Raw genomic sequence first — 27,657 nt, 5'->3', positions numbered from 1 at the left:
TGATGAAATGGCAGGAATCATCGTTTTCTAAAAACGAAACAAAGCCCCTTTGATGAATACTCAGAATTTGGAGCACTTTTATGCATGGAACTGAAACAAATGGAAGGTAAGATATATTTTACACCTGTAACCCATAACGATACCTTTTAAAATGTGTGTTTTCCCGCTTTCTTGACAGTTTTCCTTTTGCTTAGTCCTAGTAAATGATCTTCATATGAAAACTGGCTCTCTGCATTATAGTTACTATATTGATACCTGAAAACATAAATTCCTTAAACTTTTCACAAATTCCAGTACTAAACTAACAACAAAACCTTGATTCTGTTGGGTTTCATTTGGTTTGATACACTGGATTAGGATTGTTGCAGCCACAAGTTAAAGCAGAGAGGTACGTATGAGGCTGAAGAGGGGAGGGAAACAGACCAAGTCCAGGCTAAATGTAATGAACATATGGAATACGCCACTATTAAGATCAATAAGTAGTAAATTGTAACTTACGTAAAGTCAGTAAAACAAATGAATTAAATAAATGTGTTGAAGAAACAGCTGGACATTTCTGGAAACTAACAAAATGATGATGAGAAGATGAGGAGGAGCTTTTACATTTACCCTTCTGGTGATGAACATTTTTACATGTGCTAGTTTTTTGTTTTTTTTCTAAGGGCTTGATCCTACAGTCCTCGCAGACACACAATATGGATTCATTTCAGCTGGGGTTTATGTGTGTGGAATGTATTTAGATCAGAAGGAAACTATTTAGAGGAGAGTGTGTGAATGCAGTAGCTTGATTTCCCCTGTTCTGTATTTCTTGTGTAACAAAATAGGAATGTGATGTTTTGCGATGCGTGGCTCAATTGAGATGCTGACTTTTCCCAAGAATCTTTGTGCTCAGAATATACAAGTTGCAAGAGCGAGGGGACAACTTGAAAGGCCTTTGGGTCTGATTCTCTGTTGCCCTTTACACCAGTTCTGCGGGCATAAAGGAGCCATAAACCAGCCAGATATGCTTCCTACATAATAGAAGTGGACTTGAACCAAAATCTGAGATCAGAACATCTCTGACTTTTCATTGTTCAAAATATGTATCCAGGACTGACTTTTGTGGGTTGGGCCTAATTCTAATTATTAGTACTTTTATTATTACTAATTGTACAGCACTGTCTGTGCTTTACCAGTGTTGCCAGCTTTCATGGTTCATCATGAGACTCAAGAGCCTTGGTGTATTTTCTTAAAGCCCCAGCTCCTGAAGGCAAGTGATTATATTAGAATCCTAGCTTTCATTTTTTTAGTATGTATCAAATTTTCACGTTTGTGGAGGAAGGCTTAAAACCATGACCCGAATGTATCCTAAAGGGTCAGAAAGTTGAAGGCAAATAAATAGAACCACAAATGTTTAGTTTTGAGGGTTCTAAATGAGATTTTTATGCTGATCTTATTATTTATGGAGGTCTAATTTCTCCTGGGGTTGGCAGTACTGCTTTACAGCCATTTAAAAAGACATGAGTCTAGTTCTGATCTCAAAGCCATTTTCAGCGCTGTGAATTGACAGTGGTCCATTACTAGCAGGGGTGGCTCTAGGAATTTCGCCACCCCAAGCACGGCGGCACGCCGTGGGGGGTGCTCTGGCAGTTGCCGGTCCCGTGGCTCTGGTGGACCTCCTGCAGACGTGCCTGCGGAGGGTCCGCTGGTCCCGCGGCTCCAGTGGACCTCCCACAGGCATGCCTGCGGATGCTCCACCGAAGCCGCGGGACCAGCGGACCCTCCGCAGGCACGCCTGCGGGAGGTCCACCGGAGCCGCGGGACCAGCGGACCCTCCGCAGGCATGCCACGGGAGGTCCACCAGAGCCGCCTGCCGCGCTCCTGGTGGCAGGTAGAGCGCCCCCCGCGGCATGCCGCCCCAAGTACGCGCTTGGCGCGCTGGGGTCTGGAGCCGGCCCTGATTACTAGACAGAAATGATAATGCAGAAAAGGCAGAAGCGTTCAAGAAATATTTATATTCTGTACTTGGGAAAAAGTGGGATGATGCATTCATATTATATGATGATGATAAAACACTTCCCACCATAGGCATAGTTTCACTTCTATATTTGGGAAGGCAGTTCCAATCAGCTCAATGGAACCATGAGGGGGGAGGGGCAAATTCTGTACCTGCCTGAGGCTTGCAGTTTGGGGAGACAGTGCCTCCTGTTCCCCAGATTTACACTCACGATTCTAACAGTAACTCAGGAGAATGTTAAAAAACAGCTACTAATGTTCTACATTTTAAAATCAGCAGGTCAGGTTAATTTGTATCTGAGAGTTTTAAAAGAACTGGCCAAGGATCTCACTGTATCATTCTTGTTAATTTTCAATGTTTTGAAACAGTGGGGAAGTTCCACAGGACTGGAAGAAAGCTAATGTTGTGCCAGTATATAAAAAGGGTAAATGGGATGACCCAGGTAATTATAGGCATGTCAGTCTGATGTTGACCTCAAGCAAAATGGCTGAACAGTGGATACAAGAACTTGACTATTAAATAATTAAATTAATATAATTAATGTCAATCAACATGGGCTTCTAGAAAATATTAATTAATAAGGAGCTATGCCTATCTCATAGAGCTGGAAGGGACCTTGAAAGGTTATCAAGTCCAGCCCCCTGCCTTCACTGCCCCAGATCCCTAAATGGGCCCTTCAAGGATTGAGCTCACAACGCTGGGTTTAGCAGGCCAATGCTCAAACCACTGAGCTGTCCCCTGCCCCCAAGAGTTTGTCAAACTAATTTAGTATATTTTTTTCATGAGCTTACAAATTTGGTTGATAAAGGCAATATATTGATGTAATATATTTAGACATCTGTAAGGCATTTGTCTTGGTACCACACAACATTTTGATTAAGAAACTAGCAAGATACAAAATCAGCCTGGCACGCATCAAATGGATTAGAAGCTGGCTAACTGATAAGTGCAGTGTGTAGCTCCAATGGTGCAAGTGGCACAGTTGTACCAGGGCCCACAAGATTGTGGGGGTACGCTTTACCTGCTGTGATGCCACTCACTCATATTTGGCCCTACCATGTCTCTGCCAGATGGAGGGGGGCTGAGTCAAACCTGAGCAGTGCTGCGGCCCATGTGATGGGTTGCAATACCATTCTCCACTTGAATTTGGCCCACTCCTTGTGCACACAGGATGGGCAATGGGAGCGAGTGGAGCCTCTGGACAGTGAGGATCAGGCAGAGCCATCTAGCCAGGATGGGAGTGGAGCGCCAGTGAGTGGCCAGGAAGGTCCAGAGGACAGTGGGTGAGGGGCTGAAAGCAAGTTGTTGGTAGGCTATGGGGTGAGCAGGGAGTGTTTGGGGGACTGTGGGGTAAGTGGTTGGGGTGAGTGGGGGATGTTGAGGCTGGTGGGGTGAGTTGTGGGGTTTATGAGGGAATGAGGAATATTCGGGGGGAGGGTAGGTTGGAGCTGGGATGTTGGACATAAGCAAAATTTTAGATTCTGGAATCAGAAAGGGGGCCCTTAACCTATTCTTGCACCAAAGCCCTCTGGGGCCTTGTTACATCACTGGATAGGTCTCAAAATGAAACTGTAAGTGGCAAATCATCATCAAGCAGTTGTGTTTCCAATGGGGTCCAGCAGGGGTCAGTTTTTAGCCCTACACTGTTTAACATTTTTATCAGTGGCCTAGAATAAAACATAAAATCATCACTGATAAAGTTTGCAGATGATACATAGTTTGGGGGAGTGGTTAATAAGGAGCAGAAATTTGATAATCGAGAGCTCTTCAATGTAGACACAAAGGTATAACACAGTCCAATGGCTGTAAGTTGAAAGTAGGTAAATTCAGACTCTACATAAGGTGTACACTTTTAACAGTGAAGGTAGTTAACCATTGGAACAACTTACCAAGGGTCATGGTGGATTCTACATCACTGGGAATTTTTAAATCAAGGTTGGATTTTTTTTAAATATATGTTCTAGTTCCAAGGCCTATGGCCTGGAGGTTAGACTATATGAGCACAATGGTCCCTTATAATCTATGAATCTATTATTTCAATGTAGCTACTCCTGATTTTCCCTGATGTAAGTGAGATCAGAACCAGGTCCATGATCTTTGCCCTGAGGTACTTACACTCTAATTAAATTTGTGACAACAACCCACTAGAGTCACATATGCTACATACACAATAGCTAAACTGTCAGAGTGATCTGTGTTTACTCTTTTGAACATTATTGAAATATTGTAACCTAGCACCTTTCTTCTACCACTACTTTTCCTTTGTGCTTAAACTATTCTGGCTATTCCTTTTTTGCAAACTAAGGGGCCTCTAATGTATACATTTTGGTTTTTAATAGTTTAAAATCACAGCTTCCAATTTTTACTGATTTTTATTGATTTTATCTTTTTTTAAAAATCCTTGATCATTGGAATCAAGGGCAGAATTAAAAATGGGTTCACCAGGACTTGCTGCTGGAGCTAATTTCTCTGAAGCCTCAAATGGGGTTCTCCAATATATGCCTCAAAGAGCTTTGTGATGCCTTGGCTATATACTCCTCTGCAAATTCAGGGACCACTTTAAGTGAATCGGTCCTAATTGCAGTGTGACAACCTGGCACCCCCTTATTCACCACTGTCATGTAATTAGGATATGTTTTGTACAAAGTGTGTCTTGTGAGGTATCATTGTAAACATCTTGATCTGCTAGACATTAATATCTTGTTGGATTGTATGTGTTACTGTCATATGTGAAGTTACAAGGTTTGGCTATGTATGTGTTACTGAAACATGTTGAGAGGTTGAGAACACCCACAAGCTGCCTTTCAGGTACAACAATAGAAAGGCCAAACAATGATTATGGCTTATTGAGGAAATGCACACAAGCACAAGGATTACTCCAGGAACAGTGTACAATAGAAACCTCTCAGAGATAGCACTACACAATGGGAATTGTTTGACCCAGGTCACAGCAAAAGAACTTTCCAGCACGTTAGAAGAAGATATAAAAGGGAAAAATGACTTCATGAGGGGATCTCACTCTCCCTACAAGAACACACCTGAAAGTATCGGAGGAAAAGGATTGAACTGGGTGTGGGGATGAAGTGCTGGTCCCAGGCTAAAGGGATTTCTAGCCTGTATATGGAAACTTGGTAGACTGTTTGTATGATCAGTCAGGGTGAGAGACTATGATTCATCCTATCTAATATTGTAGGCTTAGTTTGCGATTGTTTTATTTCTTGTGGTAATCTACTTTGATCTGTTTGCTATCCCTTATAATCGCTTAAAAGCTGTCCTTCTGTAGGTAAGAAATCTATTTCATATTTTATCTAAAACACTGTGTGTTGTATAAAGTGCAAAGGGGATAAATCTCAGCTCATGAGCAAGAGTTGGTGCATGTTCACTTTCCTTTGTAGAAGTGGCGGACTGGGTAATAAATTCATACTGGTCGGGTTTTGACCAGGGCAGGGTGGTACAGCTCTGGGGTCTTAGGCTGGGGAGCTGGAAGTATTTTGTCTGTAGCTTCTGTATCATGGGTTCATGAGTGGCTGGCCAGAGCATTCATGAACACAGCTGGGTGTGGTCCCTGCCTGTGGATGTTGGTTTGAGTGTAAGCTTGGAGCGCTTTGCAGCTTGTCACAATGTCACAGTGCAAGAGGGAACCAGAGTGAGACAGAGGGCTCAGCTGTACCTCAGTTCCAGCTGGCACCCCCGGGGGGGGAACCTGTCACATGAAATTCATGAAAATCCAGTTTACTAGCAGCAAATCAAGCATGCAAGATACTGCGGATATATTTACAAATACCAATAATAATACATACCTCCAAAAAACCGTGCAGTGCTTTACGTAGCACTTTTCAGCCATAGATCTCAAAGCACTTTACTAAAGAGGGCAGTATCATTATCCCCATTTTACAGAGGAGGAAACTGAGGCCCAGAGAGGTGAAGTGACTTATCCGTGGTCACCCAGGAGGTCAGTGGCAGAGCTAGGAACACCTGGTTCTTCTGGGTCCCCCTGGAAGTGGTGTAAAAATGGGGCAATGTGTAAAACAGTTAATATTTGCAGACAGCATGACTGTAGTGCCAAACATTTTACAAGGAGTGAATCTGACTTAGTTCTAAAAAGCTGAATGGGAATTAATATTGCAGTTCGTGTATCTGCCATGCATATTCCTGGAAAAGAAAATGCTTTTGCAAATGTGCTGTCAAGGGATTTCAACATCTGTGAGGAGGTATCATTAGAGAACACGCAATGTTCATATTTACTGAGGATGACTCAATTATTTTTAAGTAGAAGCCAAATGGAGCTGTACACAGACACACTTTTCTGCTACATTTGCCTCAGATGATCTCCACACCACACCAGGACCTTGCCTAACATCTCTGCTATCCCTAAGGTTTGGTCTAAACTAGGAAAATAAGTCATGTCTGAAAATGTCTAAACAAATATGTTTTAACTAATATGATTATAAACATGACTTGGGCCCAGATCCTCAACGGTATTTAGGTGCTTAACTCCCATTGATTTCAATGAGAGAGAGATTCATAAACCCCTTTGAGATTCTGAGCCTTGGCACCTAGTGTAGGCAGGTCAGGTCATGTTTAAAAGCCTATTAGCTGATCGTGATCGACCATAGACTCCCGCATAGGGAAGAGTTAACGTGTTTTCAAACATGACTTATCTACCCAGTCTAGACTAGTCTCATGCTTCTGCATGAGTTTTGCCTCTGTAAGGAGGGGGTTAAAAGTCAACAAGGAGGTCACAATTTGTCCCAGGGCTAATAAATGGCAGCTTTTAAAAATCTAATTTAGAGACCAAACCAAGAGTCTGGTGGAAGCACAATAAGATCCTCTGTGGGAGCATCTGATTGTGGGTCCCAAGCCAATTGTCAGGCTAGCAAAGGTGGAAGCCCTGTGCAGACAGGGGAGTAGAGAAGGGGAGAAAGTACAAAGATCAGAGACTTTTGGGTTCTGTGAAGGGTTTGGAGAGTCCTTCAGGAAGGGGTGGGATATTAAACCCTAATCCTGCAAGCACTTATGCACATACTGAACTTTATACACAGGAATAGTTTAATTGGCTCCAAAGGGCCTACTCACATATGCAGAGTTAAGCATCTGCTTATGTACCTGCAAGATGGTGGCCTTTATTTGTGTGTATGTTTTTAAAAGGACCTGGGTCATGTGTAACTCTTAAGATTGTGCTCTCGGTTACACCCAGGCAGCCTCATTGACATCAACAAGCGATAGGCAAGAACAGCAATTGTAAGTATTGGCTGACTAGATCTAACTAAAAGAGAGATTGTTAACAGATGAAAAGTCAGGAATGCTAATAATTCAACATCTGGGAACCATTAGCTTAGCTTCTTTGGTCCAGATTCACAAAGGTATTTAGGCACTTAACTCCCACTGATTTCAATGGAAGTTAGGAGTCTAAATACCTTTGAGGATCTGGGCTTTTTGAAGTCAGTGAGGGCTGGGGAAGGAAGTGAAGCACTCTGCAGGGTAGAACCCAGAAAGAAAAAAGGGAGGAGGAGAAGTTTTGTTCATTTAATTTCATAGTTTAAAAAACTGGCTGTTAGAACAGGGCTACCTCCAAAGCTGAAGGAAAAGCATTAATTTGATAATAAATAATATTTGTGGCTGAGAAATGGGTGAAGAGTGCTGATCTCTTAGAGGAGAAAGGGGAACACTATTTTTATTAATAAAATGTATTATTGCCCTTTTGTAATAGAATTATTTTCAGTAATAATATGGGGGCTATGCAGAGACTGAATGACATGTCATTTGGCCTCATTAGCTATTCTCTCGAGTGACCAAACAATTGCCTTGTAAAATGGAGAATTCCTCCTAGTCTCCTGAAAATAAATATTAATTATTTGGCCCTAATGCAGAGGGAGTGGCCTCTCTCTATTATTTTTTGCTCCATTCACCACAAACCTCCTTGTTTTTGTTAACTAGAAAACCCGATCTTCCCATTCTGAGGTTAGTTACACAACCACAATCCTCCTGAGGCTTCAGTGTACTAGAGTCTTGCTTAATATCCTCGTTCTCTACTCTCCAGTTCAGATTTCCTGTCCTTTGACATTCAGATTTCTGTTTTCTATATTTTTAGACATAAACCAGATTAAACAACAATGCAAATAAACACTGAGTCCAAAAGGCTGCATTCATTTGGAGGACAGGGTCATAATTCAAAATGATCTGGACAAATTGGAGAAATGGTCTGAGGTAAATCAGATGAAGTTTAATAAAGACAAATGCAAAGTGCTCCACTTAGGAAGGAACAATCAATTTCACACATACAGAATGGGAAGAGACTGTCTAGGAAGGAGTACGGCAGAAAGGGATCTAGGGGTTATAGTGGACCACAAGCTAAATATGAGTCAACAGTGTGATGCTGTTGCAAAAAAAGCAAGCATGATTCTGGGATGCATTAACAGGTGTGTTGTGAGCAAGACACGAGAAGTCATTCTTCCGCTCTACTCTGCGCTGGTTAGGCCTCAACTGGAGTATTGTGTCCAGTTCTGGGCACCGCATTTCAAGAAAGATGTGGAGAAATTGGAGAGGGTCCAGAGAAGAGCAACAAGAATGAGTAAAGGTCTTGAGAACATGACCTATGAAGGAAGGCTGAAAGAATTGGGTTTGTTTAGTTTGGAAAAGAGAAGACTGAGAGGGGACATGATAGCAGTTTTCAGGTATCTAAAAGGATGTCATCAGGAGGAGGGAGAAAACTTGTTCACCTTAGCCTCTAAGGATAGCACAAGAAGCAATGGGCTTAAACTGCAGCAAGGGAGATTTAGGTTGGACATTAGGAAAAAGTTCCTAACTGTCAGGGTGGTTAAACACTGGAATAAATTGCCTAGGGAGGTTGTGGAATCTCCATCTCTGGAGATATTTAAGAGTAGGTTAGATAAATGTCTATCTGGGATGGTCTAGACAGTATTTGGTCCTGCCATGAGGGCAGGGGACTGGACTCGATGACCTCTCGAGGTCCCTTCCAGTCCTAGAGTCTATGAATCTATGAATACTTTCTTATGGAATTTATTGTAATTAGCATGGCTGTATTAAATTTATAGGGGAACACCCATGGGGAAAGTTAGCTTCAATAATTCATTTAAATGCTTACATAAATCATTCTTTATTGCATTTTACAGTTAAATAATGTGAACAATGATGCATGGCAATGGAACCTTTCCCTTTTAAGGAACATTATTGATATAAACATGATTTTAGTCTCCTCATACCCAGAACAAGTAGGATTAGCATTAGGTAACAATCAAGCAAAATGATTAGGTTTTGAGCAACTGTTTAATGCAAGAGATTCCAAATATATTTTTAGGTTTGGCAGAATTTTATTTGTATGTTTTTATAATTTCGATGAATAATATTGATGTTTACTTGTAAGCATTTATTTTATTTATTTAAATTTCCACAATTGTGCAAAATTATGGGTGTTAAGCATTTTCCCCCAATTTTTATCAATTGAAATTTCCACAGTTGTGGGAAACTATGGGGTTTAAGATGTTGGAGGAGGGGATAGGTTTTGTTGTTGTTTTTGCACATTTGCTCTTTTGTTTATACAAAATATTGTTATGCAAAACATTGTGGACACTTTTGCATTTGACCCATATTCATCTCCATGTGCTTGACTTTAATCTGTTTACATTTATTTCAGATGAGACTTTAGTTACCACACTGTCTTGTCTGCTCAGTGTGGTAACTGAACAGCCTTGGCACATTTTGTCAGAGCTGAGGCTTCACCCTGGGGCCCTGCCCAAATGTATCCCTCCCCGCATCCTTCGGCAGGAAAGTGCACCAGTTGCTTGCCTGACTGCTGTCCCCACCTCTGAGCTGAACTGCATTTCAGTGGTGGGTGAAGTGTATACGGAATATAAGGCCAAATCTTGCAGTCTTTACTCCAGCAAAAACCAGTGAAGTTAATGAAAGTTTTGCCCGACTACAAGATTTCAGCCAACTAGTTGTAAGGAACTCTATAAAGAGTGATTACCAGTAAAATAACATGCACTGTAAATGGTGCATGTGCCTGTCTGTGGGAGCCAGAGGGGCTTGCTAGAGTGTCATTCATCCCATCAGGGAGGCACTGAGCTAGGAACCCATGGCACTGTGTCTGGACCAGTAAGTCCCAGCCCTTTCTAAGATGCATCTTCTTTTCATTTTGTACTCCATGTCATGTCATGTACCTTCTTTAATAAGTCCTGTCGCACTTATAGAGGACTTCATTGTGGTTGTGTTTTTGGTGGAGTTAAATAAGCACATAGTACAGTAAATTCATTATTCTCCCCAGGCTACATGAAATGATTACAATGAGATCCTGGTTGCTGTTGCTACTTCTGCTTGTGAGCTTGTGTTCACCTGCACCTAGACTTTCGGTAGGTATCACTTGACTAAAGTTTGTATCATCGCTGTTAGCTGATTACTATTTATTGTTTCCAGGAGCATCCACAGTGTGCTTGGTAGGGCAAAAACACAAAAAAAGACATGGCCCCTCTCCTAAACAATTCACTTCCTAAAAAGATAAATCAGACAGAGGGATGTAGGAGTGGAGGAGGAGGTATTACAGCATGCAGGTAAAACAGTCAGGTGAGAATTGTCTGATCCGGATAAAAAGAGTGTTTACACAATATAGGGGGTTGGGTTTCATTGTGGTTAGTTGGTGTATATGGGGATATTGTACTGTAAGATTTATAGACTGTGCCCACAACCGTGCCACAAATCAGTCAGTTAGTTTCTTGTAGGCATCACTAGTGGAAGGTGGTCTTCAGGATGTACACCTCTACCGTGATATAACGCGACCCAATATAACACAAATTCGGATATAACGCGGTAAATCAGTGCTCGGGGGCGGGGGGGGGGAGGGCTGCACACTCCGGCTGATCAAGCAAGTTCGATATAACGCAGTTTCACCTATAATGTGGTAAGATTTTTTGGCTCCCGAGGACAGCGTTATATCGGGGTAGAGGTGTATTTGAAAGCAGAGGGAGGAATAGTTTTGTGGATGAGATCTGCAAATAGCTCTTTTGGGGCCCAGTTATGAGAGGTGCAACTCCCATTTAGTGATTTATTTGTGGTATTTTTCTCAGAGTGCCAAGCATTCAAATTCCATAAAGGTAGCTGGAGAGGAAGGATGGCTATAAAGTTACAGAATAGTATTGTCAGATCTGCATTCTCTTTGTGCCTGGGCCCACAGCCAGCTCCAGCATTTTTGCCACCCAAAGCGGTGAAAAAAAAAAAAAGCTGCAATCGGCGGCACTTCGGCGGCAGCTCTAACGTCGCCGCTTTACTATTTGGTGGCAATTTGGCAGCGGGTCCTTCTCTCCAAGAGGGACTGAGGGACCCACAGCTGAACTGCCACCGAAGAGCCAGACGTGCCGCCCCTTCCCATTGGCTGCCCCAGCACCTGCTTGGTGCGCTGGTGCCTGGAGCCAGCCGTGCCTGTGCAGTGCCTGTACTCTCCACGTGACCTCAGGCAAATCACTTCACCTCTTTGTAGCTCAATTTAACTGAGTTCAAAATTGGGATAACAATACCCCCCTACCTCACAGACAGGCTAGTGAAGGGGACTAGTGAAGCTAACTCTTTGGAAACTGCTTTGAGATGGAAGGTGCTTTGAATGGGAAGCATTATCTGATACCAGAGCATTTCTGCTAACAAAGTGCTCAATCCTGTGAGTTGCCACGACTCCTATTGACTTTGATTTTTCCACAATAAAGACAAATGCATGTTATTTATATGGAATGTACTTTCTCACCTAGTTTGTTATGATACAAATGTTTGGCCATTGATATTTTAAATGTGTTTTCTTAGAGGCACCTTTCTTGAGCTAACTTTCTATAACATTTAAGGTCAGATTCAGAATCCCTTACTTAGGCAGAATGGTATTTCATTACATGGCAGCCTCAATGGCCCTGCGTCTGGAGAAAAGTACTATTCAACCTGACTAAAGCTATCAGAACAGATCTTGGAAGGTGCTATGAAGGTGCTCCAGAAAAACATCAGGCCTAGTCCTGCATGCCCTTACTCGCTTCAGTAGTCTTTACACACATAGGGAAAACAAATGCATTTAAAATAATAACTGTCAAAATTGCCATTTTTATGATAATATGAGAGAAAAATCTAAATAAGTAACACATTGTGTCTCTGTCGTGCTGCCTTTCCACGTGGACACTCTTGGCTCTAACTCATCCTTAAATCCCCATTTTGGAACTGAGGCCTGTTGGAACAGGCACAAGTAACCACAGCTTGTTTTCATAAACTAAGTTGACTTGATAGTACTGAGGATAGTGTGAAAATAGCCTTATGAAGAATAAACAACAGCTCTCTGGTCAGGGAAGAAACAGAGAAAACCAACTGGAGCAAACTGATTACTTCCCCTCCCCCCTCCCCCCCACTGGGGGTAAAAAGGCAGGCAGGGGAGAGCACAGCAACAGGTAGCCCAGGCAGTCTCTGGGTAAGTGTAAGGGGCAAGTTACATTCCTACAGACTACAGTAAGGAGTGACTTATTAACCCAATAGCTTTCCTTCCAAATGTAGTATAGGGGCCTTGAGTACTCACAACCTGCTTTCAATAAACCACAGAAAGGCTGTCCTAGACTAGCACTAAACTCATGACCCCACCTGCATTACATACTTAAGACTGGCACAAACAAACTGCTAGCTGGCAAATTAAAAACTGCTCATGTCCTTTATCAGAGGAGTAGCCGTGTTAGTCTGGATCTGTAAAAGCAGCAAAGAGTCCTGTGGCACCTTATAGACTAACAGACGTTTTGGAGCATGAGCTTTCGTGGGTGAATACCCACTTCGTCCGATGCATGTCCTTTGTCTTCCTAGACTGTTCACTGTTTGGGCCAGGTCCTTTGCCTGCTTCTATTTTTGGATGGCACCTCGCCCCTGGTGGGTGCAACTGCAATGTGAATAATAAGGAAAACAATGTTGCCGGCTCAAAGTTGCCGGCTTTTATTTAGCATTTTTACAAAGTTTAACTGCTGTTTTTTTCAGCAACTACAGAGTTAACTTTTCACCTTCCCTTAAAAATTACTTGCTTTTTCCTTAAATCACTTGCTTGCCTTTCAACAGCCACTTACCAATTCAAATTACCATTTCAAATATCCTTCTTAGTATTTGAAATCCTCATGCTTATACTCACTTACTTCTTCCATCCACTACACCCTTAAAAGTTTCCAACCTGTTTTCCAATCTCTCTGTCTGTTGCCTGCCCGCCTGGGCCCGATCCTGCTTTTCTCGCTGAACCGTCCCTTTTATGGACACCAACTTGTTCCACTACCAGTTTAGCTAGGAGGGTGGGCTTTTTAACTAGCCCCCACCCTTCTGGTCTTTTCCTTAAAACATTTCTACTCACAAGACTACCCGAGTCCTCCCTAGTAAGGCTTGCCACCTGGGCAAAAATACATGGCCATTGGGTAAAGGCCATTTACTTAACACATAATCCAAACCCCTTTAGGGGGTCTACCCAGAGACCCACCCATTTGTCTGCTGACACTTAAACAGAAAAGAAAATTACACAGAGAGCAGAGAAAATTACAGTCTAAGCCAGATTTTTCCTACTTCTATTACATTGTCCGTTACAGGGGGCGGGACAGAAGGATCTCAATACAACCTCAGAGCTTCATCGCACACATGGCTTCCACCCCGAGGAATTACGAACGAGAAGTTCAGTTCCGCCCACACACCTAACGCCCAAATGAACAGAGCAGAAAAACAACAGTAACCGGTTAAACAGAACAGAACCAGAACCAGATAGTGCACCAAAACCAGATAGTGTTTCCTTATTCTATTAGGGCTCACCATTAATCATACAATTCTTAACATATAACACCAACAGTACCAAACAAAGCAAACATAAAATAACAAGGGTAAAATAGATAGACGGTGTAAATTCTGCAGGGCCCCTCCATTCTTAATTGCTCACCAAACTGTGACAAATTTCTGTTACCAATTTATCCCTCATGTCAGGTGATCAGACTGAGGCCTGGTCTACACTACGCGTTTAAACCGGAGCAGGAGGTTGGGGGAAGAAAACACACCATATAACCAAATTTTAAAGCTTCATTAAAAATAATAAAACAACAATGGAGAGTGTTGGGAACGCTCCCACATCACTCAGGAAAAATATGAATGCCCCAAGCCTTAAGCCACTTTAATACTCACACATGTCTCACTGGAAAGTTAAGCTTTGCAAATGTAATTTCAATTCTGTAACTTGTATTGCCTTTGGTTTGCCTCTGTCTCTATTTTCCACAACCAGCTGGGGCTGAAAGCAGTTTTTCTTTGCACTTAGCATAGTCTGTGCTGATTCTTGACCTTGAACACAAAGCAACTTTTCCCTTCATCTCGACAAGCTGTGGGTCGGATCTCCTAAAGATCCACTAGTTACCGGGCTTGCATTAGAATAGTCCTGATCATGAGTATTCGCTTCACAGGGTATTCTGGGCGTTTTCCGGTAACAGCCACTCACACTGGTATACACACACACACACACACACACACACACACACACACACCCCAAGGCCATTATTTCCTATTACCACGATGCATCTTATCTTGCTGCACAGTCAATAAGTTCAGATGGCATGAGCCCAACAGAGACAGACATTCCCACGGACAGTGGCTCTCTAACTGATACTGAGGCCAGTCTACTGTACAAAATCTTTTCAGTTTACTTTTAGTCAATGGATCTGATTCAAACATGTTCAAATTCGCCAGAATGCATTCTAAGGGTGTACACCGTGCCCTGCCTGTACTCTGTCCCTGCCCCATACCACGGGCTTGCCCTTGACCCACTATAGGATGCTCTGTCGTCTAGTGGGAATTACAACGGCTGGGCGTCCCCAGCCTCAGGCAAAAGTCCACACCACTGGACTGTTAAAACTGTTGCCGGCTCAAAGGGCCCGAGGCGGAGCAACAGCAGGGTTCGTTGCCCGGTGTGCGTTGCACTAATTAACACACCAGGGTGGAGAAGCAAAACCAGGTTTATCTGAGCCCAAATAAGGTGCCAGGGAGAAAAAGCATTCTCAAATCCTGCACACCCGCGCGCAAACAAGAAAGCACCTGAGCATAGCCGGCCTCTACATTTGACCTTTGTGTACAGTAAATTGCCTTACAAAATAGTAAATGTCACCTCACAGACGGTCCTGGAACAACTTGCTGTCTCTTACTCAAGGCAATGTCAACAGGGGGAGCATATTACTCTGTCGTCCAGCCCATAGTCCATATTCACATGCCTGGAATTCTCTGAAAGGACAGTTGGCCAGCAACTGTCGGTTCTTCCCGACACTGACCGGCCACTGGCTTCTCCAGTGGCAGGAGTGAGAATTTACATAGGAAACAGGAATTGCCAGACTGGATCAGACCCAGGGTCCATCAGGACCCTGTCTCAGATAGTGACCAGCAGCAGATGCTTCAGAGGAAAGTGTAAGAACCCTGCAGCAGGCAGATGAGGGTGATCTGCCCACCCCTCTACACACATTAGGTCTCATCCTGATCTCAAATTGTTAGAGATTGGCTTACGCCTTGAAGCGTGAGGTTTAATATCCCTTCCATAATGTTGTTAGCACTAACACTGAATAGTCTTAACATCCATATCAATGTCCAGTCCCTTTTTTAATCTTGTTAAATTCTTGGGCTCAATGACTTCCTGGGGCAGTGAGTTCTGTAGTCTAATTACAGGAGGAAAAGAATTTCCTTTTATCAGTTTTGAATTGGTCATCTTTTAATTTCATTGAAGGTCCCCTTGTTCTTGTGTTATGGGACAAAGAGAGCAGAAGCTCCTGATCTACCTTCTCTAGACCATTAATTTTTTCCATAAACTTTTGTGATATCTAGATGGCACATCAGGAACTTAGTGGATATTAATATCACTGGAGGCTTAAACCCTCTGTTTGTGCACCCAGTGAGTAGGATAAACTTCTGCACTCTGCCTCACCCCTGACTTGGATCAACCATTTTTGGTAGTGGTAGGAAGGTAGTTCTGTCATCAACAACATCAATAGGTTTCTGTGGTGGTTTCTTGAGTCTGGGTCAAGTTGTTAGCCCACCTAAATCAATGTATGGTTTCAGATGAAATCTAAAGGCTTGGCATAACTTTGAAGCCAAACTAGACTCAGCTTCACTTGGAATTTTTAGAGTCATCCAAGCCCACTACTCCACGGAAACTTCAGGCTGTGCAAATCCATGTAATAAGACTCTGTTGCTTAGTTTGCTATGACTTTTTCTTAAGGAATATAACAATATGAGCTTCTGGTTTGATTCTCACCAAAAATGTTTTTCCTAGTGAGTTTCTGCTTTCGGTGATGCCACTGTAAATCTCAGGTAACTCTACTGATTTCTGTGGAACTACTGATTTAGATGGAGTTACTGCAGATTTATACCAGAGTAACTGTGAGTGGATTCTGTCCCTTTATCTTTCACTTTTACAATAAGAGGTCTGAGAATTCTGCATCTTTACAGAACCTCTGGGGCTGCAATGTAAGATCCATATTTTGCCACTTAGTACCTTACTCTGCAAATAAGTCCACTGATTTCATTAAAAGATAGCAGAGTTGAACACCAGTTGTCCAAAGTCACTTTCTGATGGGCCAGTTAGTTAATGCTGCCCTGCTGGAATCTCTTTGCCAAAATCAGCACAAAAAACTCTTCCCCATTGGGCTTAATTCATCTGCCATGTAGGCTGTGCTATAATGATTTAGAGACAAAAAATAATAGCCCTCTTTACCCAGTTAGATGTTTTAAATTTGGATCCCCTTGCCTCCTCAAGATAGATGTATGTGTTTGGATCATTAAGAGCTACAGACTTTCTCTCTATTGTTATCACTTTAATTACATCATGCCTCTTTTTTCCCCCTTAGGATAAGGATATCTGCCTGTTAGACAACACTAAATTACAACAGAGGCTAAAACTGCTCCAAGACTTGCTTCAGTTGTGTGAATTACAGCTGAAGGACATCTTGGGGAACAACTATCATGGAACAAAGAGCAAGATCTTCTCAGCCAGGAGGAGCATACAGCCTGAAATCCTTTTACCCACAACTAGTGGAAACTTGATAGTCTACGATCAAGGTAGGATGTTGCAGAAGAATATAATAGACACTGTCACTTCAGCGTATCGAAATATTTATTTTTTGCTGCAACGTTCCATTTATAAACAGATAGGCATATTTATATCTTATCCACTTCCCTTAACAAAATCTGCAGGAAATTTATCTCTTTAAAAATGCTTAATCTAAAATATGTACTATCTATTATATGCATAGGAGGGTTAAGGGTAGATCCATGGCCCAAGGCCACTGACCTGGTGCATTATCTCAGGCAAGTCACTTTATTTCCCTGTACTTCTCTTCCTCACCTACACTCTGCCTGTCTCATCCACTTAGCTCTTTGGGGGCAAGGACTGTATTTCACTATGTTTTTGTACAGCACCTGGCACAATGGTCCATGGGCACGGTTTCTGTTGGGCAACAGATCAATACTGCAGAAGCACACAATGACAGAATGATATTGCTTTGCAATTGTCACAACATCAAACCTTTTTGCCCTAGGCTAAAATTTTCAAAACTAGGGGACCTACATTAGAGTCTGAAATCCTGATTTCAACTCTTAAATCACTGGCCTGATTTCAGGGACTTCAGTGGGAGCTGAGGATTTCACAGCACAGAATAGAGGAAGAATCTAAGTTAAAGGTGTCTTAGGTTGAGATGATGGTGATAAACTCTTCTGAGTCTTCTGCACTACAGCTTCTGCTGCTATTACCATCGGTGAGGCTGCAAAAGATGGGTCCCGAATTTGCTAAATCTAGATGCATCCTGGTGGGCCAAACTGTGTTACAATTTTTGCTAGAACCATATTTAAACATTGTTTTACAAATTCAACCCCCAGCCCAGCCAGGGTGGGACCATACAGAAGAGCCAGAAATCATTGTCCTAAGACAAACTTCTATGGATGATTTCTCTTGACTACGGTCAGCTATTTGCTCTTCCATGACCACTGTTTTATGAAGCAATACTATTCTGCTCAGATTGCTCTGCAGTGTTTAACAGCAGAAAAATTGAAAATGGATACTACCGGATCAGGCCCAGAGCAGACAGAGAACCTTTCCTGGTGTACTGTGACATGTCTGATGGAGGGGGATGGACTGTAATACAGCGACGCAGTAATGGCAAAGAGAATTTCGACAGGTATGTGGTGTGGTTAATATTTCAGTGGGGGTTTAAATTATTCCATTAAGGATTGCTGTGATTTTTAAATTCTGTCCAACCTCTGATGGCACCTTATTATCAAAGGCTGCTATTTTAGGCTCCAATCCTACAAATGTGCACTCACGTGTTTAGTCATTAGTAGATATGAGGGAACAATGAGTTTTTCTGTTCAGGGGTGAACCAAAAAATCTGAAAAAAAAAATCTGGTTCGATTTGAACAAAAAAAAAAAATTCATAATTTTTCATCCAATTGAAGAACACAAAAAATATGATTTTGAATTGACTGAAACATTTCAACTCAATTCAGAATTATTGTTTTCCAATTTTTCAATTTGTTTTGAGTCGATTGAAAGATTGGGGCTGTCTCCACATTAATTTTTTTCCTAGTTTTTGTTTTGATTCAGCTGTTTCAGGTGCACTTCATCCTTCTTATTGTGTCATATTTGTTTTCGAAATTGGCCACATTTGAAATCAAAATGCTGTTTGGACTCTAAAAGTTGAAACAGAACATTTCAATTCATTCAGAAAAAGTCATTTCAACCAAATCTATTTGTCGAATTCAACCCAAATTCAATTAATAGTTTCAGGGACCAAAAATTGCACTTTTGAATGGAAAAACAATTTGTTGAAAAAAATTCACCCAGTTCTAGTCCTTATTGATTAGAAGTATTTGCACAAATAAGGACAACCTATTGGAGTAACCATCTGCTATCAACTGATTAAACGATATATCCTCTCTCATATCATGAAAACTATTAAGGCTCAGTGTACTATTTACTCCCTCTTCCAGAATGTTAACGAAGATGCTAAATAAGACTGGTCCAGATTGTCTTGGCTGAAAGCCACAGGAAGATGGCTCTTACATGGAGATTTACAAAAAGCCTCCTCCTGCCACTTTCAACCTGACAATCTAGTCCATTGACTGGTGTTTTGATCAGTCTTATTTAATATCCTCATTCATGATGTGGAAGAGGAAATAAACAGTAGAGCTAGGGATAACTGAGTTTTTGGTTCAGTGCCTGAACCAAAATATCTGAAAACATTTTCATTCCGAGTTGACCCAAATTAAAAATTTTTGTTTTTTCTTGACAAAATGAAATGAAAAACTAATTTTTGAGGTGGAGAAGAGAGGGGTATGAATGAATGATTATTTTGTCCTCAAACAAAATATTTTGTTTAGGTTTGGGGTTTTTTACCCATCCCCTTTTTAAAGATAAATCTAGTTAAATTTCAAATTAAATGTCATTTCAAAATGAAAAGTCAGAATGTTTCATATTCATAATGCAGAAATGAAACATTTTGACTTTTTCAGAATTTTTTCCCTCCATTTTTATTCTGCCAAAACTATTCGCCAAATTCGACCCAAAATTGCATTTTGCAGAGAATAAATTATTTGATGAAAAAAAATTGCCCAGCTCTACTAAACAGTATGTTAATGAAATCTGAAAAGTATACTAAATTGGAAGGATGTTTGAATACTAATGGGGATATAGAAATAACACAGAGGAATCTAGAGAGAAAAAAAAACAGGAGCAGAATGTAACAGAAGAAGATTCATCTTGGAAAAATGCAGCCTACGTAATCTGATGAAAAATAATTCAAAACACATATATTTGAAGGGAGGGACAGGCCAGGCAAGTAGTGATCCTGCAAGACAAATAGGGGTGACAGTGGATCCAAATTACACATGAGTTTGAAATGGGATATGGATACAATACAGGCCAATGTATTCCACCCATACCCCCACCAAAGCAGAGACTTTTGCACTTTGGGGAAGGGGGGTAAAATGAGGCCCAGACAGGGCCACCTTTCCCCCAGCCAGTTCCCCCTCCAGACCAAGAATTGTGCAGGGAAACACCCCACATATCCACACGCTTGGGGTACTAGGATCCAGGCAGTGCTTCCCCTCCTCTTTGTTAAGTGGCCAGAGACTCCCACTGGTGGGACCAGAAGTAGCCAAAGCTAGGACCAATACTGTGGAATGTACTCCAACTTTCTCTGCCCTGTGCTGATTGGTTGTTGGTTCCAACATTCCCCCTTTCCCCTCTGTCTCCTCACCTGCCTCTCTTACCCTCATCTCCCCTGCCCTGTCCCCTTGACTCCCCCATCCCTTTTCTTTCCACTTAGCTGATCCACTCCTAACTCAGCCCATTTACCCCCCCACAAAAAAGTGGGATTAACATGCCATTTGCCACCATCAGACTGATCACCCCATTTGCATGTTCTACCTCTTCCACTACCCTGTGTCTGTCTTGTCTATTTGGATTATAAACTCTCCGGGGCAGGGCCTGTCTACTACTTTCTTTTTGTATGGTGCCTAGCACAATGGGGACTCAATTTTGGCACAATGGGGACCCCTGAGGCACTGCCATAATAAATGCGATTAATAATAATAACTTGAGACATTATCACTACCTTTTGTTTGCAGCTTTTTAGCCAGTTTTCAGTTCATTATTATATTGCATAGTAGTCCTGAGTTTGCAGGGTGCTTAAGAGTGCAAGGCAGAATTCTTGTAACTTGTAAGGAGACAGTTTGAATTAATTACTTAATTAAGATTTTGCGAGGTTCATTGTCAGCTGCTTTACTAAAAGACAAATCTAGGACATCTACTGCATTCCATCTGTCCAGTAACTTTTGACCTGCTTCTGCAAGCACTGTACCTGGCAGTGTTAGCAGGATTGAACCCACTGCAAGTGAGTGAGAGAGAGTAATATGTAAAGCAGTCAACATTGTTTAGTATTTATTTGTAATGAGCTGCTATAAATCTGTCTTGTCTCTTATGCTTTGAATAGGATATGTAAGAAAAATGTTTCTATAGAGAAAGCCAAAGATTCACTTGTCAGAAGATTTCACAATAACAGGGTGACTGAGATTGTCAGATACAAACTCCCTAATTTCAGCATTCTACATAGAGGGCTGAAATTGATAGTTGTATCTCACTTCAGGAAATGGGCTGATTATAAACAAGGATTTGGACAGTTCCAGGGCAAGAATGACGAATACTGGCTGGGCAATGAGCATATTTATGATCTGCTGGTTAGAGGTAAGGGTATTATTCTATCTGCACAACTTCTTACTAGTTGCATTATGAAGTACTAATCTAATGAGATTCTGCATTATAATCCAGAGGAAAACTCACTAAAAATTGACCTGATGGACTGGCATGGAGAAAGACGATATGCAATCTATGAAAACTTTCAGATCAAGAATGAGCAGGTAAGAAATGGAGACAATAGTGATTTGTTTGTTATTGCAGGGAGAGGTTCTATCTGACTTTTAGTACTTCTGCTTGAGTCCTGCTGAGATCTTAATAATAAAGTTCTGCAAAACTCATCCATTTTGTTCACAGGGATCCAAATCAACTAGAGACAGGACCAAGCCACAAAGAGCCTAAATGTGAACTTTTGAAAAGTTCAGTTTCAGTTAGATTCAGTATTTTGGTTTGGCCCATTACAGAGAGAAGGGGCAGCAGAGAAGCTTGATAGCAGATCAGAAAATGAATTTTTCCAGAGCTTGGAGGTATTCAGATGTGGGGCATTGATTCATCTCAATTGTGCATCTTTCTTTAAGGTTAATTTCATATAGGTTTGTACCCTGTGAGTTTTGTTTGGGCTTCAGATTTGAATGATTGCAGAAACTCAAAGCAAAATTCAATCAAAACCGCCAAGTTTTGTCTGGTTTGGGGTCAGAATATGAAAACAACATTTTACATGGTTCACACCTGAAAACCTGAAATAGGCCAAAGTTCACTCCAAATTTGGTTCAATTTCGTTGGCGTTTGATGGAGGTTTGCTTGTTACTTGGCCCAAGTTCACCAAAAGTTTTGCCACCCTCACTAGACCTTCTGGAGAACCTAGCCACATTTCAAGTTTTGTTATGAAAGTTTTGGACAACTCCATTTCAATCAGTGGTAAAAGCAAATGTTATGAAAGAAAAAACCTACAGTTATTACACATCTATTATCAGTTTCGTTCCGGGACTACTGTGTTCATCACTGTAGTATCTGAGCACTTTCCAGTGGTGCTATATGCGACGTGGCCACACATATATCATGGGTTGTTTGTTCTCCCATCCTCTGCCTAGAGGGAGAAGCATGTTCAGTGGAGTGATTTGGTTTGGTAGGATGTGGTTGTTGGGTATTTTGGGATTCTGTTTATTTTTTTATATAAATATACCTGGTTTTGTGCATTTATGTTAGAGAAGGCAAGATCAAAGAGATGTGCCTGGCAGTTGGAGTGAAAGGTGGTGAGGTTTGTGATGCTCTATAGTTCCTGGGGGAGTTCATTCCACAGTCTTGGACTGGCCTACGGAGAAGGCTCTGTCTCCCACACAGACAAGCTTCACTCTTATTATTGAGAGTTCTGTTGTGCCAAAGGAGCATAGTTGCAGACCACAGTTTTTGTCCTGGAGCATTATATGATCTTTTAAGTATACTGGGCCCACACCTTGGAGCACTTTGAACATAAGGATCAAGACCCTGAACTTAATTTGAACTCCTGTTAGAAGCCAGGGTAGAGAATGGAGGACAGGTTTGCTATGATCTCAGTAGTCGGTGTACCAAGGAAATGCACTGCAGTGTTCTGAATTAATTTAAGTTTCCAAGTGCTGAAGGCTTCATGAACAGGTATATTGCATTTCTGTAATTCAGCCAAGAGGTGGTGAAGGTCTGAACAACTGAGGTCTTTATCTGCCAGAATGGGATGGAGTTTCTACCCAAGTGGAGATGGTAGAAAGCATTATTAATGGATTTTGCTAGACTCCTATAGACTGAATTGACCAGTTGTGGATGTGTATCCACCAGCATCACCTCTGTCAGCTTCAGCCAACTGTTTTTCATCCTAGAGCTGATCTCATCCAAGCACTGGAGCATCTTGGTGGTGTTGTCGTATGTGGTGAAGGAGAGATACAGCTGTGAGTCATATGCGTATTGCTGGCACTTGAGTCCATGTTGTATGACTCCATATGGACGTTGAATAGGACTTGAGAGAGAACTGATCCTTGTGGGATTGTACAAGTGAGAGGTCTAGTGATGGAGGTGCAGTAAAATGTTGAGCATACTATCAGCATAACACAAATCAATGAAGTGCAGTTTCCCATCACTACTTTTTGGTGTGTTCTCTCAGGAAAGACTCAAAGCATTTTAGCACATTACCCTGAACCCCGGCCACCTCTCGCAGGCAAGTCAGCAGAATCTCATGTGTTGAACGCTGTGCAGAGCTCCAGGATGATGGGAATAGATATGTGTTCTATCCATCGACAGCAGGAGATTATCCATCTGTGCCACTAAGGTGGTTTTGATTCCAGGTCCTGGCCTGAAACCAGATTGTGCTGGATCTAGAATGTTAGCTTCCATTAGATGAGCTTGTAGTTGGCCTTTTGCTAGCTTAAGAGAATAAGAATGGCCATACTGGATCAGACCAGTGGTCCATCTATCCTATCTTCTGACAGCTGCCAGTGACAGATGCTTCAGAGGGAATGATCAGAACATGGCAATTATTGAGTGCATCAATCCCTTGTCTTCCAGTCCCAGTTTCTGTCAGTCAGTGGTTTAGGAATGCTCGGAGCACCTCTGACTATGTTGGCTAATAGTCATTGATGGACCTATCCTCCATGACATTATCTTATTCTTTTTTGAACCCTTCTCTGTGAGCTTGCTCAGGAATGGGAGCTTTGACACCGGGTGCGGGCTAGGACTGAAGTATCTGGGGTGAGTTTCTTCAGTGTTGGTTAGACTATCGTGTGTTTGAAGGAGGAAGAGAAGATTCTTTCTCTAAATGAGACACTGACTATTTCATTCAGGAGTGGCACCAATTGTTCATGATTTTCTTTCACAAGCCAGAAGGGGCCTGGGTTAGATCCACAAGTCTTTGGGTCAAGACTACTTTAGGGTGTCCATAACTCCTTCAGGAGAGAATGTACTGAACTCTGGGAATGCAGGAGGGCTGTTGGTTGGTGGGTATAGGCAGAGCAGATCCATACTGTTTAAGATGCCTTCCTGAATGTGCATGATCTTTTCAGAGAAGCAGGATGATAGATTTTTGCTATACTTGGTGCTCTGTTTTGATGCAGGCTATAGGCACTCAGGACTGACTGACTAAGAGGTTTATCACCCTGGATGACTCCTTGGGGCAGGATTTCATAGAATCATAGAATCATAGAATCTCAGGGTTGGAAGGGACCTCAGGAGGTCATCTAGTCCAACCCCCTGCTCAAAGCAGGACCAAACCCAACTAAATCATCCCAGCCAGGGCTTTGTCAAGCCTGACCTTAAAAACCTCTAAGGAAGGAGATTCCACTACCTCCCTAGGTAACCCATTCCAGTTCTTCACCACCCTACTAGTGAAAAAGTTTTTCCTAATATCCAGCCTAAACCTCCCCCTCTGCAACTTGAGACCATTACTCCTTGTTCTGTCATCTTCTACCACTGAGAACAGTCTAGATCCATCCTCTTTGGAACCCCCTTTCAGGTAGTTGAAAGCAGCTATCAAATCCCCCCTCATTCTTCTCTTCTGCAGACTAAACAATCCCAAATCCCTCAGCCTTTGGCAGACTCAATGGACACTGATAGGAAGATTCTCTTGGCCTGTTCTTCTTTGCATATGTGTAACGTGCCTCGGGTGGCACGTGATCAGGATTCATCACCGAATTTGGTCCGCTGGTTGGATCATTAGCTTCCCTGGACCGGGTACTGATGGGGAGCGCAACATGTCTTAGGCTTTGAGGAATTTGTTGTTTCATCCTGTCTGAATCAGCCTTTGTTTTCCATCACTGGCACTCGAGTTTCTGCCCCTCTTCAACCACTGCAAGGTATCAGAAAACCAAGGAGATCTGTTTGGGCAATGGGGAGGAAGGGGCTGCATAGGAGCCAGCGTAACAGTGGCCAAGGCCAGTGTAGAATGGTAATGATTCACCAGGTCCTTGACACCTCATGCTGTGGGTGGGGTGCTGTTGTCCTTCAGCAAGCTTTGCAATTTGTTGGAGTCCATGAGTTTTTATGGTCAAATCAGACTCATTGGTCTTTCTTGTTGGCTAGATGCTGGAAGGTTCTCTGGCCACTGCCCTAATGAGGTGATGGGTTGTCCAAAAGAGTGGCTGGGTTATGATGTCCTCTGTCTTGACATCTAGACTACAAATCAGGTCCAGAGCGTGACCAGCTGTGAGGCTGGACCAGACATGATCTGTGAAAGTCCTAGGGAGGCAAGAGAGGAGATGAATTTTTGGACTTTTGCATCTGCAACCTTTGTCAATGTGTATGTTGAAATCTTCCAAGATGACAAGTCTGGGGTATTTCACCACCATTGCCCCTCAAGCCACTCTTCTAATTTCTAGGTATTCCTGCCAGGATCAGCCAATTTGTATCATGTAGGTGTTGAAAGAGAATAATACTTGTAGCCTTAGTAGCAGGAGAGCAACTTGGCAGTATATTTGGTAGATTAGATGGGGTTTTGGCCCAGGGCTAATATAAAAAAGAATAAGGCCAAAATCATTTTTTACTTCAGTGGAGTTATACCAGGGATTAATTTGTCCCACAGCATATTGCAAAAAACAATTATGAACTTTAAAAAAGAAATAAAAGGCTGCTGCTAACAGAGAAATGTTTACGTTTAACTCTTGCAGGACAATTACAGGTTATGGTTTGGCACCTATTCTGGTAATGCTGGTGATGCTCTGTCTGGCGGGAGTAACTTTGAAGAACAGTGGTCAGCATCACTCAGTGGGATGCCGTTCTCCACATCCGACAAGGATCATGATAGATTCCTAGCAGGCAACTGTGCACAAGAGAACAAGTGTGGCTGGTGGTTTAACAGGTATGGGAAGAAGTTGACTGTATCCAATACTCAAAGAGTGATGCACATGGGACTAAGGCTGTGGGTGGGTGTGCAGCAACAGACTGTTTTTTCATTACCATTCAAGGCAGAGAGGTTTAAATAGCTTTCACGATGACTTCAAGAATAAAAGTGTAAGAGAAATGCCCTGTGCACCAAGGACCTGAAGGAAACAATTCCTAGCCACAAACAGGCTCAACTGGCAGTTAGAGTGTATGTTAAGGGCATTTCTCTAGTTTGGGGTGATTAATTTTTGAGCTTTCTATCACAGTTGGCCATAATTATATTTCTTTTATGTTATATTTCATTGGTGGGTATTACTGGTATGTTAGCAATTACTGAGTCTGGTCTCAGACCCTCTGTGCAGGGAATGCACACCGAAGTCAATAGTTCTGCAAGTGGACAGTTTGCAAGACTAAGCTTTTTGTTTCATATTAAGCCCTTATAAGCCAGGTCCTCATCAGGTGTAAACTGGCATAGACCCATTGAATTCAAATGTAGATTGATAAAAATACGTTGTATTTTGCTGTAATGATGTAATGCCTTCTCACTTTAAATGGAGTCTCCTTTTCCCCCCCCTCCCCTTTCATCCCTATAAGATGCCACGCAGCGAATCTCAATGGACAATATTATAAAACAGGAAACTACACCGGACACTATGACAATGGAGTGGTTTGGTCAACCTGGCGTGGGTTGTGGTACTCCCTGAAATACACAGCCATGAAAATCAGGCTTCCATCTTTTGTCGACGTAGGGAGTGGAAATGGTAAAAGCAGCTAGGACAGCTAGTATCCGCACCATTGGAGACAGAGAGAGTATAAGATAGAAAGAATTTTAGAAATCAAGGACCAAACCCTCAGCTGGTGTAAATCAGCACAGCTGCACTGTAGTAATTGGCGTTTCATCAGTTTATATTAGTTGAGGATCCATCCCCAGGGTAGTAGAATATGCCTATCACATGGTCTAATGGAGGACGTAAGGGTCTCTCATTCTTGTTAAAACCATTGGAAACACCACAAGTTTGTTTTCCAATGATCTTTAGTGGAGATGAGAGTACTCAGCAGTTCACAGGAAACTCTCTGCGCCTTGCAGAATCAGGCCCTTACTCCTCTTAGCCATTTGTACCTTATAATGGCCAAATTCTTCTCACCTTGATTTCAATGGTCAGTGAATGTGGTAAGCAATATAAGAACATGGAAATAGAACAAACAGAGGGATAAGGATTTGGCCCTTAAAGCTGTCAGCTAGATCTAGGCCCCAGATTTAGATTTTGTTTTGAAGTGGACTTTGCATAGGGTGACCCAGGGCCGGTGCAAGGATGTTTCGCGCCCTAGGCGAAACTTCCACCTTGTGCCCCCCCCGCACCCCCAACCTGAGGCGCCCCCCTACCCCCGTGGCAGCTCCCCCCCTCCACCCTGAGGCGCCCCTCCTCCCCCCGCGGCAGCTCCGTCCTGAGGCACACCTCCCCAGCTCACCCATGCTCCACGCACGAGCACCCTGAGCACGCTGTCGCTGCTTCACTTCTCCCGCCTCCCAGGCTTGTGGCACCAATCAGCTTAGGTGCCGCAAGCATGGGAGGCGGGAGAAGTGAAGCAGCCACGGCGTGCTCAGGGAGGAGGTGGGGCA

General features: G+C 42.4%; 1 protein-coding gene across 1 annotated transcript; it reads left to right on the top strand.

Annotated features, from left to right (window-relative positions):
• LOC123349588 (fibrinogen-like protein 1) lies at nucleotides 1-27,615 on the top strand. Its single transcript, XM_044987779.1, has 8 exons — nucleotides 1-106; nucleotides 10,281-10,365; nucleotides 16,858-17,068; nucleotides 18,024-18,183; nucleotides 21,151-21,248; nucleotides 21,333-21,421; nucleotides 25,823-26,013; nucleotides 26,631-27,615. Exons 1-8 carry the CDS (start codon nucleotides 81-83, stop codon nucleotides 26,809-26,811), a joined length of 1,041 nt encoding a protein of 346 aa, XP_044843714.1. The 5' UTR covers nucleotides 1-80; the 3' UTR covers nucleotides 26,812-27,615.
• The last annotated feature ends 42 nt before the right edge of the window (nucleotides 27,616-27,657 follow it).

Source organism: Mauremys mutica, chromosome 1 (assembly GCF_020497125.1).
Source record: "Mauremys mutica isolate MM-2020 ecotype Southern chromosome 1, ASM2049712v1, whole genome shotgun sequence".
In the NCBI taxonomy this organism is placed as follows: Eukaryota; Metazoa; Chordata; order Testudines; family Geoemydidae; genus Mauremys; species Mauremys mutica.
This window is presented reverse-complemented; position numbering and strand designations above follow the sequence as displayed.